At 32.0% G+C, this 13,499-nt stretch overlaps 1 protein-coding gene across 1 annotated transcript; it reads left to right on the top strand.

Moving 5' to 3' along the window:
- Positions 1 to 10,376: 10,376 nt before the first annotated feature.
- Positions 10,377 to 10,889, top strand: LOC147800856 (uncharacterized). Its single transcript, XM_087156302.1, has one exon. It carries the CDS (start codon positions 10,377 to 10,379, stop codon positions 10,887 to 10,889), a length of 513 nt encoding a protein of 170 aa, XP_087012428.1.
- Positions 10,890 to 13,499: the final 2,610 nt, after the last annotated feature.

Raw genomic sequence — 13,499 nt, 5'->3', positions numbered from 1 at the left:
AGCAGACACTGGTTCGTTTAGTAAAATGTATAAGTTAATTCATCTTGTACGACCAATACGTAATTTGTTAATGAGAGTCTCAATATTTCTGGAGCTATTTACTGTAATAAATGCATAAATCGTCTCTCTAGGAATCCTTCAATAATCCGACCCTGTATATGTCAGAATCAGATTCAATATTTCGTATTACTGCAAAAGTATACGCATGATGCACTTTTGCAGCAATATGAAAAAGTGTTCGTAAAAGTGTACGAATGATAAATTGTAGAAATATTTACATCTGCCCATTCCAGCACTTTATTCATTGCCTGTTGTTGTCATTCTTTCATTGCATCCCTTTTTACTTATTTTGTCAACCATGCAGACTAATGTGGTATGGCTGGTTGAGGAGATGACAGACTTTGTTACTTCGTCAACGGTTCTATTTTTATTTATTATTATTATTATTTTTTGTTAAATACAACTGTGTTAGGAAGTAGTATTCTGTTTGCTTGCCATAGTTATTAACCATGGTTACGTACCTTATTTTCTTCAACATGAATACAAGAGGGAAATTAATTTTATCTATGCATAATTTTTCTTTGCAGATTATACACTAATCATACTTTTGGTGTATACTTATAACACGTAGAGAAACATTAATTTTATTTTAAGCTTTTTTCGATTTGTGTATCAACGAAACTTTTCGCATTCTGAGTGCTGACGAAATGCCAGAAAAATTTCTCACATGCAATTCTTACATTGCTATCTAATATCGCTCTATTTCAATAACAAGTAAAAAGATTCGGAAAAATCTGCAAAGGCAATTTAAGGACTCCCTAATTAAATCATAAAATAATTACATTTATCAGTAAATCATGCATATTAATTCAAAATTATTTTTTCAAAAAGGTTTTTCGGTATTTACTAGGTTTTCGGGTAGTAAGTGTAAAATTCTCTTGGCGCATTTAAGCTTTTTCACCATTGTAACAGTGTGTATGCTTTCATCCTGTTTTTGCATAGGATAATACTGATCTTACAGTATGAAACGATAATATTCATTTAAGTAGTTAAGCTTATAATACATAACAAAACGTGTGATAGAGTTTTCTCTCTCATTCTTTTCTTAAATAAAAAAACAGAATTAATTCATTCATCGATATCACACATATTATGTTCATAAAAGAAAAATAATTTCATACAATACAACTCTAACAAACATAATTTTTATTTAATCGTTTGCGAACCGTATTGTATTCAAAACTAGTAAGAAATCACAATGCGTTTGCAACTTATGACTTGAAAAACGATGACTTATGATACTTAATTTATTCATTGTAGGCATGTAACAATCTATACTGATTCCATGTCCTCCTTACAAGCCCTAGCTGACCCAGAACCCAGTTCAAAAATTATTGAAGAAACAAAGCAACTATGGCACAATAACATTAAATTGAACTGGGTCAAAGCACATGTGGGGATCCAGGGCAATGAGGAGGCAGCCAAAAACGCCATTAGTTCTAGCACAATAGATCTCCAGGTACTGAGGACCCCCAAACAGGTTAAAACAAACATTAGAAATTTCTTAACTTCAATATGGAAGAATCAATGGGAGAGCAGTTATAAGGGCCGTCAAACATTTAAATTTATTAAGTCAGTTAAAAGATTACAAACAAATTTTTATCTGAACCAATATTTGACGGGGTCTACCAAAAAAAGTATTTTAATAAAAGTGATACCTGTAATAACTGTGAAGACATTCAAACCATGGAGCACCTACTCTTTCACTGCGACAGATTCCGGACACTCAGACAAAACCACTTCCTCGGGAGAAATGAACAACAAATTTTCGTAAGCAATACTTGCAAATCCATTATTAAAGAGATCATTAAAATTACTCTCGAGGAGATGCTGGCCCAAATTAACAACTAATTTGCTCTCAACCCCCCCCCCCCCAAAAAAAATATAGTTAATTACTCTTTGGACCACTTTATTTAATAATTTTACTCGTAGTATTTTAAATTTCAAACTTTTGGTATATCATATTTTAAATTTTAGATCTTGTATTTACATTTTTTATGTTTTAAACATCACTTTACATTTTACTCAACACTTTTTAAATGTTGCTCGGCTGGTTGTTTTACACTGGTCTGATATTGATTTTTAACTGTTAATCATTCAACTTTTAACTGATTTTCACTTTAATATTTATACACAATTAGCTTTTACCTTTGATTTTGTATACCACCTTCTTTTGATATTCATCAAAACACACTTTTAAATATTGATCTGCAAACATTTTTAGATTTTAAATGAATTTTATAACATTTACGTCCCTTTTGGACAAATATATTTTATGACAAATATATTTTATAAAATGATTTTAATGTTAGGGTATATTTTATCTATACTTGTTATTTTATCAATTTTGTCTTTATACATTTTTATCCTATCTCTTATCCACAAATAATTTTATACCTTGAAATTTTATGCATGTTAATGGCTTTGTACAGTCCATTTCTTATTTTAACATAATGTTTTAAAATTGTAATGTTTTTGCAATTTTCATTTTTACTGATTTTTACAAATTTTATGTCCTTTTGGACAGGCTTGTACTAATGTGTACTTTTACCTTGTGTGTAATTCCTAACTATTTACTTTTACCCAGCAACTAGATCTCCATTCGATCCTACTGATACCTTACTTCAAGTGTAGTATCTAGTAGGTAAAAATGGGTTTGTGATGTTAGATATATTACGTTACTATAAGGGTCTGTTGGCCTGAACGCAACAACACCAAACACGGCCAATATTGTTTTAGTTTACTTTTATGTTAAATCTTTGAACGATATGTTAAATTATAAGGGTCCGTTGACCTTCTTTCTGATGTATTTCAATGTTTTAAAGGTTTGTTGCTATCATTGTTACTGTAAAATTTTTAACATTTTATTTCTATGTACTTGCTGTCAAATTGAAAATTGTTGTTCCATTGTATTCGGCGTATGGGCCTAGGCCGCTGTAAAATTTCAATAGCTTATTCATTTTAGGCGCATTAAATTTTATTCTAAATTCGTGTTTTTAAAATTTATTTTACCCTCACAACAAGATTGAGTGAATACTTCTTAATTTTAAGTTTTTATTTTCAAGAAATTTAGTAAAAAGTTAGTCACTGTTGAGCGCGAATTATATCAGCAATTCTACGTCGAATGATCGACGTTCTTGGTGAAGAGCTCACTCTACACAAACTAATCCCAGAAAAGTAATTTAATAAATTCCTCAAAACTAATCATAGTCTTGAAATTAATACTTAACCACCTATTAATCAAAATTTGGTTGTCAATTTAGACCCATTGTATCCAATATTGGCCCCACATCTTATAAATCAACTACGCAGTTTAATTTTTATCCCGACTTTCTAGTTTGAATTTATTTACTATCAATAACTCGTATGATTTTGTTAACGAGCTTCGTACGTTCATACCAAATGACAGTCACTTTTGATGCAAACTTTATTTCACTAACATTCCCATTGTTGGTGCTCTAATTGCATCGAAAAGACTAAAAGAGACTTTACCGAAGCTGAAATTGATGATTACTCGCATTTACTTAGAGCAGTACACTTTCACTTTTAATGATAAATTTTAGCTTATGATTGCAAGCTTAGTTGCAATAGGAAATCCTTTCAGCCCTTTTTTAAGTGACCTGTATATGTGTTATTATGAAATGATATACTTTGATTAATTAAAGTCCCCTATTATAGTCGATTGCAATGGCCATGGATCATGTTCTCAATAATATGAATTCAATATATCGCATTTATTTCACGTTTAAACAAGAAGGAAAGAAAATTTACTTAGACTTATTCTTAATTGCAATGAATTTTTCACTACTGTTAATCGGTAATCGTTAACTTATTAAACAAATGATTGCTGCCTTACTCTCACTTAATTATCGTGGTTCTCACATTTATTCAAATTGTTATAATCTAAAAGAAAAGCTTGTTTAGCTTAAAGTTCTATTGCTGTTATACACGGAATCCATCTAATACTATTTATTCTTTCTGCAGAATGCCCATGAAACTATATATTTCGAATAAATTGATTACTATACGAAAATCAGCTCTTAAGATTTTAAATAAATTTGGATTTAAGGTAGTTTCTTTTGGTGTAAACCAACTAAATTTCACGAACCCTAAGAAAATAATTTTAATACGTTAATAAAAAAAATTATATTGTTGATATATTGTTAGCAGGAATAATTATGAATTTTATTTAAGTGTCGTCTAGAGTATATTGGGCAAATTAAATTCACCCTTAAATTTAAACTCAAAGAACATGAAATATTTGTAGAAATGAGGATACTAAACGATCTTCTATTGCTCTAGATTTGGAATTCTAATCATAGGTTCTGCTTCCATTAGTATTCAACTTCATTAACTGACCTTAAGTTCTAGGAATCGTATTCCATTTTGAAAAATTCTAATAATTTAAATAAGCCTTTTGCCCCCGTGAAAATACCACCCTCTATATATTTCTCTCTCTTTGTGATATTTCGGGGGTTGAGGTGTTCAAAAGATTAAAACGATTTATTTCTTATGCCGGAATCATGCTTGTTTTTCAGTTTTTAAACCAGATGTCAGTAATAGACATATTTGTAATGTGTTTAGAGATAGTTTATTTCAAACTATATTTCAGCGCTCTTCAAATATGTCAAAAATTGGAACATGCATTCTACATATATTTATTTTTAAATAATCATTTTCAATAACAACTTGACAATTTTATGACCGCTTTCTTTAAAACTCTACAAGCATTAAGAGGTTCAATAACTTGCTAATATCACGCCTTTTCTTAAGATTTAAAAGACTTCTCTAATTTAATCTTTCGTACTCTATGCTTTTTATCAGGACCCCTTCACTCTTGTTCTTTTTATCACTCTTCTTTTTTATTTTGTTCTTCCGTCCCTATTGTACATGTTTATCGCTTTCCCTTTCTACTGTCATTTTGTGTTTAAACACTGATGACGATTCTTGTTTAGAGGCTTAAAAGATTGGTTTTCTGTACTTTTATTTGAGCTTTATTCACCTTAGTTTTACTTCAGACAATGTGGAACTAAGTACATCTTGTACGACTCTTATATTATTAAGAGCTGGACCAAAATCTATATATATAAAAGTGAATGTGTGTCTGTTTGTCCTCTATAGACTCCTAAACCATCCGAGAGAAAGCTATGAAACTTGGCATACAGATAGTTCAAAGCACGAGGAAGGTTTCTGTAGACATTAGAACATTCCGCGACAAGCCGTTTCAGCGATATCAGCGAAAATCGAAATGGAATTTTCTGATTGGTTAAAAGTTAGCCATTGTTTTAAATTTTGCTATAAACGATACAGTTTTCAAATATCTTGAAGATAACAAGAGTGATATTTTCTATCTTATAGCTCTATTCTTTTTGAAAAGTAAATTACATATACTGTAATATTTAATTATAATTCGAGCAAGTTTCTTTATATTAGGTGAGCACAAGCAAGTAAGATTTCTTAATTATTTTGATTTAGTATTCGCGATCGCAACGCTCGAGTACGCCGTCTAGCGGGAGCCTGTAAATATCAGACATTAATTTATCACGTTTTCATTTAGTTCCATCAAAATCATTGACTGAATCAGACGCCATTTTTTAGCAGCAAATAAGAAACAAAATTTCCCTAAGGAAAAGGCCGAAGAACTTTAAAAAAATCTCCAGAATATTAGTAAATCTTTCAGGAACAGAACACGCCAAACATTTGAAGAAAAATTCCTCAATAATTTTTAATTTCTATTATCAACAAACTTGCAACTGATGACTTCCGATTTCGGATACTGTTACAGATGTGTGTATTAATGTAAAATGCATTTCTTCTGTCTCTAATTCATTACGAATTAAAATGAAGTCAACATTGCTTTCGTCAGTCCAGTGAATAAATATGAATTCAGAACATACAGAATTGTAATAGTTATAGCATATTCTTCTTCGTTATGGAATAGTATATATTTCTGTATCCATATAATTCAGAAAACAACAATAAAAAATTATCCAAGTTACTTGAAATAGTGCCATTTGTGCTGATTCTTAATTAATTTTAATCGTTTTCTTGGTAAGTATTTTTTAGTTTTGAAAGAATAAGTTCAACTAGAATTCAGCTATTCTGTTTTTAGCTACATATTCGAATTCCTATCAATTATAAGATTTTGCTGTGTAGTATGTTATCTAAAAGTAATGAAGGGATAAACTATGTATCTATTATTTGAGAATAAAGTTTTAAAACAAGGAACTTATCATTTTGGAATTCTCCGGGAATTATAAATCAGGTAAGTGCAATGATTTTTACAATAAAAAATTTGCTTGTAAATATTTTTTTTTCATTTGATGATGGTTCTCTACAGAATGGTTTTTTAATTCTGATTAAGAACTATAAGAATAATAAAAAAAGAAACAATATGAAAATTTTTATTTCAATGTAAAGAATTCTTAAAATCGTTTTTTTATCCTAAGAATTCTTTATTTTCCGTTTTTTAGTTTATAATTTTTTGATAAAAATTGTTCTCAAAATACTTTTTTTGAAAAATTAAATGGTATAACATTATGTGTTTATGTATACTTCTTGTATATTCTAATGTTTGAAGTAATATGATTCAGAAATGTGTGGAATAAAAATTCGGTACTTACGTATTAACGCCACCGCCGCTACAGATTTGGCGGTTTTTAAGTGCCGCTAATCTACACTTAAAATTTTTGCGACAATTCATAAAATAAAAAACTTTATTTAAAATCAAAATAGCCGATCGGATTTCGGTGGAAAATGAGCCGATATAGAGTTTAGCATAGATTCAAAACAATCATATCGCCATAATAATAATCTGATAAATAAGATTCCAAATGAAATAACATTTCCAAAACGTACGTTTACCAAGATAAAGTTTCATGTTGTGGGAATTGGTACATTTTCGTTTTTTCGGTAAAATATTTCCCTCCTGAAAAAATAAAATTGCATCTTGTTTTGTTTTTGGTAAATCCCAAAGACGAATTTTCGTAGCAGGAAAAATGGCGACAAAAAAGAATTGTTTTTTTGTTTTTGTTTCGTCAGCATTCTTTATTTTACGTTTCTTAGTTTCTAAATAATGATTTTTATTGAAACTTGAAATTTTTTGATAAAAATTGTTGTCAAAAAACTTTGTTTACAAAATTAAATTTCATAAAATTCTGAGGCTTATGTATACTTTTTGTTCATTTTAATTTTTGAAGTAATATGATTCTTAAAACTATAGAATGTAAAGTTTAAATGGGCCTTTCATGTTATATCATTAAATTTAGTAATACTATTTCTCGGGCATTAGGTTTTAACTCTTATAAGAAATATACATATTTTTTTCTGTTAATGTACAAATATTTTTCCGATGTGTTTTGGATATTCCTTCTCTAATAAAAAGAGATACCATTTAGTTTTCGTTTGCAGAAGAAAGAATATCAAGCATTTTTCTTTTTTAAATTTAATTAGCCACAATAAAGAAGGAACGTTGCAATGCTACGTGCTTCATTAACGACGTCTCTAGAGTAACTGAATGACTGTTCATATAGAAATCACAAGTATTAGTCTCATACAACAACGCCCCCTATAGTTCGTTGCGATCGCGAATTGTGAAAACTGTTTAATAAATATCAAGGCAAAAGCAAATTTAATTCAAAAAATATCAAAATAACATTTAATTGGTAATGTAATATGACGTAATGTAATATTGGCTAGATTGTTTGTATTATTGTTATAATTTGTTAGGCTCCTATACTATCAGAGCTGACCTATCAAGCAATATTGGAGCAAAAGAGTCCGCAAGTTAACGTTATGTTAGTATTGTGCTTATGTTAGCTCTTTGGAGCAAAAACAGATGATGAGTCTATTATTCACGTGATATCAAATTCAGTATTATTCCTACTTTACAATGACTGAAGATGGCAACTTCTATTATTTCTTATAGGATGTAATACGTTTGTAGGTTGTTTTTTAAGATATCAAAAAACTTTTGCAGTTATTAATACGAGAATAAACTATTAATACGTGAAAATTATTAATATTTTCTGGAAATACGTTTTATTTAACCCCTCAATTATGCCACCAAAGCGAAGTGCCATTGGTCGATCTACAAATCAAGCAAAAAGGAAAAGAGAAGAACGAGCCTCAGATACAAGTGAGCAGAGACAAGCTAGGCAAGAAAGAGATCGAGATCACACTGCTCTAGATCGATCATTAGAAACGAGTGAACAGAGGCAAGCAAGGCAGCAAAGGAATCGAATTTGCGGGACACAGACAAGACGAACGATACATACTGATTTGAATTTGTGTGGTTTCAATTACAATCCCCTTTACAATTACAGTCTTCATCCAAGTGTAATTATTGGAAAAATGGATAAAAAGTGTACGTATTGTGGTGCTCTAAAATTTAAAAATGAGACACCAGGTATGTGCTGTGCAGGTGGAAAAGTAGAGTTACCAAACTTGCGTTCACCACCTGAACCATTACTAACTTTAGTATCAGGTGAAACAAGTCAATCAAAAAATTTTTTGAAAAATATACGAAAGTACAATTTATGCTTCCAAATGACATCGTTCGGAGCAACGAATATTGTTAGCTCAAATTTTATGCCAACATTTAAAGTGCAAGGGCAAATTTATCACCATGCTGGATCACTACTACCCTTGCCAAATGCTGATCACAAATATCTTCAGATATATTTTATGGGAAATACTGACGAACAAATCAACAGACGGTGTCAACTGAATATGAGTACTAAACGAGAGATTGTCGCTGAATTACAAAATTTGCTTGAACACATAATGAATTAGTTAAATTATTTAAAACCGCCATTGAACAAATGCCATCTGACGATTACAAAGTAATAATAAAAGCAGATAAAACACCTGTTGGTCAACATCAAAGAAAATTCAACGCACCAACGATTGATGAAGTGGCAATTGTCATAGTTGAAGAATTTACTTCTCGCGACATAATTCTTCATCGTAGAAATGGTGAAGTCCAGAAAGTATCAGAAACGCATCGTTCATATGATGCATTACAATATCCCATTCTATTTTGGCAAGGAGAGGATGGATATCATTTTAATATTAATATGAGAAATCCTACAACTAATGTGGACATTAACTAAGAGGTCAGTGCTATGCATTATTATGCACATCGAATGATGATTCGTGAGAATGCTGATAATCATGTATTGAAATGCAGACAATTATTTCATCAATACATTGTTGACATGTATGCAAAAATAGAAAGTGAAAGACTCCTCTACATACAACTAAATCAAGTCAAATTGCGTTCTGAAGAGTACATCCATTTACGTGATGCAGTTGTAAATGATGGCAATCTCAGTGAAATTGGAAAAATAGTCATTTTACCATCCACACATACAGGCAGCCCAAGACACATGCATGAATATGCACAAGATGCAATGACGTATGTTCGTGCATATGGTCGTCCAGATTTTTTCATCACTTTTACATGCAACCCAGCATGGGATGAAATAAAGGAGCTTCTATTAACTGGACAATCGCCATCAGATCGTCATGATATTTCTGCACGTGTATTTAAACAAAAGTTAAAGTCCTTAATGGATTTTATTGTCAAACACCATGTAATTGGAGAGACGCGCTGTTGGATGTATTCCATTGAATGGCAAAAAAGAGGTTTACCACATGCGCATATTTTAATATGGATGATGGAAAAGATAACACCAAACAGAATTGATGAAATCATCTCTGCAGAAATACCAGACATTGAAATTGATAAAGATTTGCACGAAATTGTCTCAAAAAATATGATTCACGGTCCATGTGGCTCACTAAATAATAATTCACCATGCATGTCAGATGGAAAGTGCACAAAGCGGTATCCTAGAGAGTTACTTGCTGAAACTATTACAGGCAATGATGGATATCCACTCTATCGACGACGATCTACCGAAGATGGTGGAAAATCCATTAAACTAAAAGTACTGAACAATACTATTGATGTTGAAAATCGTTGGGTAGTACCATATTCTCCATTACTTCTAAAAACGTATTACGCGCACATAAATGTTGAGTACTGCAATTCAGTAAAAGCTATAAAATATATTTGCAAATATGTGAACAAAGGAAGCGATATGGCAGTGTAGGCACTGGAAAATACAACTGCTTCTAACGATGAAGTCACCCAATATCAACTGGGACGCTACATAAGTAGCAATGAGGCTGTATGGCGTATTTAATCATTTTCCATTCATGAGCGATATCCAACGGTTGTTCATTTAGCAGTACATCTTGAAAATGGACAGCGTGTGTATTTTACATCAGAAAATGTACGCGCAAGAGCAATGTCACCACCGCCAACAACATTAACTGAATTTTTCACATTATGTAGAAATGATACCTTTGCAAAGACACTACTGTACTCTGAAGTACCAACTTATTTTACGTGGAATACATCAACAAGAAAATTTCAGCGTCGTAAACAAGGTAGAGCAGTACAAGGACATCTAAATTTATATTCCACAGATGCATTGGGTCGTCTGTACACTGTACATCCAAATAACGCAGAATGCTTTTACCTGAGATTATTATTAATCAATGTTCGTGGACCAACATCTTTCCAAGAATTAAAAACAGTCAATGGCCATGTGTGCGCTACATTTCGTGAGGCTTGCCAGAAATTAAGTCTCTTAGAAAACGATGCTCATTGGGATATTTCACTCGCTGATGCTTCTGATACAGCTCAACCATCACAGATACGTACACTATTTTCCATCATACTAACTACATGTTTTCCGGCTAATCCAAAGGATCTTTGGGAAAAATATAAAGACTATATGAGTGAAGACATTTTGTAGCGCATGCGTAGAATAAATGCTAATCCCAACATTCATTTTACATCAAATATATACAATGAAGCATTGATTTTAATTGAGAATGTATGTTTGACAATAGCCAACAAATCACTGACAGAATTGGGAATGATTGCTCCAAATAGATCTGGTAATGGCATTTTCGATCGTGATATACAACGAGAAACGCACTTCGATGTTAATGAATTACAAGCATTTGTTCGAATTAATCTGCCGAAACTGGTATTAGAACAACGAACAGCATATGACACAATTATAAATGCAATATCTAACAAGAGTTGTGGCTTATATTTCTTAGATGCACCTGGAGGTACTGGCAAAACGTTTCTCATTTCAATTATTCTGGCAACTATAAGATCACAAAATAATATTGCACTTGCTATTGCATCATCTCTTTTAGACGGTGGTCGAACAGCACATTCAGCATTGAAATTGCCATTAAATGTGCAGGTAATCGAAACTCCAACATGTAATATTAGCAAAGATTCTGGGATGGGAAAAGTGCTAAGATCATGTCAGCTTATAATATGGGATGAATGCACTATGGCACACAAGAAATCATTGGAAGCACTCAATCGCACATTAAAAGATTTGAGAGGAAATGAGCAGCTCTTTGGTGGTGCACTCATTTTGCTAGCTGGTGATTTTAGACAAACTCTACCAATTATACCCCGTTCAACACCAGCAGATGAATTGAATGCATGTTTCAAATCATCAGTATTATGGCGGTATGTGGAGAAAATATCTTTAAAGACCAATATGCGTATTCAATTACAACAAGATGAATCTTCCGAACGATTTGCAATACAATTGCTAGACATTGGGAATGGTAAAATGGAAATGGACCAATCCACACACTGTATTACATTACCAGAAAACTTTTGTTACATTGTAAAATCCACTGATGAATTAATTGCAAAAGTTTTTCCAAATTTATCGCAGAATTATAAAAATAATCAATGGGTTAGTGAGCGTGCTATATTGGCGGCCAAAAACATTGATGTGAATTTAATAAACTGCAAAATTCAAAATGAAATACCTGATGAAGAAACAACATATAAATCCATAGATACTGTTGTCAATCAAGATGAATCAGTTAATTATCCAATAGAATTTTTAAATTCATTGGATCTACCAGGAATGCCACCGCATATTTTATCTTTGAAAATTGGTTCCCCAATCATCCTTCTACGAAATAGAAATTCACCACGACTATGCAATGGGACTAGGCTATCAGTAAAAAAATTGATGAATAACATAATTGAGGCAACCATTTTAAATGGAAAACACCAAGGAGAACATGAACTCATACCACGCATTCCCATGATACCAACGGATACTCCATTTGAATTCAAACGTCTACAATTTCCTGTACGACTAGCCTTTGCAATGACCATTAACAAAGCACAGGGACAATCATTGCAAGTATGTGGATTGCATTTGATAAATCCATGCTAGATTGAGAAATAACTATCCTGTGGCAGCCATTGGGTTAAAGATTGACATTTATTTTTTAAGCAATGAATATATTCCTATTGTTTTGATAAGATTGTGATGTAATGGGTCACCCTAGCAAAGATTCAAGATCAAGCTAAAAGCAGGAAATGAATTTGTCCCTCAAATGCTTGAATCGTTTTGTGAGAAAAAATCATAATAGTATTGATACTTCAGAGCAGTATATTAATTAAAAAAGGCAACGGCTTAAGCATCTAATGTAGATAATTTTGAAGCAAGAATGCCCACTATCTTCAGAAATTAATCATTAGGGCATATTTTCTCTGTAGAGGTGGGTAGCCATGCTTTTTTGAGAGTCGGGTCTCTCATAGAAAGAGTAAGCTACAACTTCTAGTCAGACGATGGAAGGTAATGGAATGTTCAAGTGATAGAAGGCAAGAATGACTTAGTCTTTGCCTTTTAAATCATACATATGTCATATGTTTTAAAGACAGCTTTCTCACTACATTAAAATGTCTACACTACGAAAAATGCTTACTTTACTTATTCGTAATTGCAATGAATTTCTCACTTCTGTTAATCGGTAACCATTGACCTCCTAAACAAAAGATTGCTGCCTTACGCTCTATTATTTATCAGGTTTCTGACATTTGCTCCAATCGTTATAAGCAAAAAGGAAAGCTTGTTTAGCTTAAAGCTCTATTGCTGTTGAGAGTGGATTTCCATTGATTATTATTTATTCCTTCAACAGAATATTGACCCAATAAGCTATCTAATTCTAACTAAAGTAAAATTAAAAGCAAAAAACTGCGAACTTTTATTTTTATAATTTGGTTCATTTGGTTTTTCGTTAATTTGAGGAAAAAACTACAAATATGCTACGAAAATATCGAAATAAGTTTTAAAAGTTATTAAAAAAACTTTCGAGAATTTCTTAATTTTTTCGCTAACTAATTTTTCGGAACACTTTTGATATTTGATATCTCCTCAGCACTCGACTGCTGAAAAAATTGAGTGGTGTGTGACAAGCACCCGCCGCAGGTTTGTGACAGGCACCCGCCACAGGTTTGTGACAGGCACCCGCCCAGGTTTGTGACAGGCACCCGCCCAGGTTTGTGACAGGCACCCGCCCAGGTTTGT

Source organism: Parasteatoda tepidariorum, unplaced genomic scaffold (genome assembly GCF_982258835.1).
Source record: "Parasteatoda tepidariorum strain Cologne lab strain unplaced genomic scaffold, Ptep-v5.0 scaffold_12, whole genome shotgun sequence".
Taxonomy (NCBI): domain Eukaryota; kingdom Metazoa; phylum Arthropoda; class Arachnida; order Araneae; family Theridiidae; genus Parasteatoda; species Parasteatoda tepidariorum.
The sequence above is the reverse complement of the archived record's forward strand: the minus strand, read 5'-3'. Positions and strand labels throughout refer to the sequence as shown.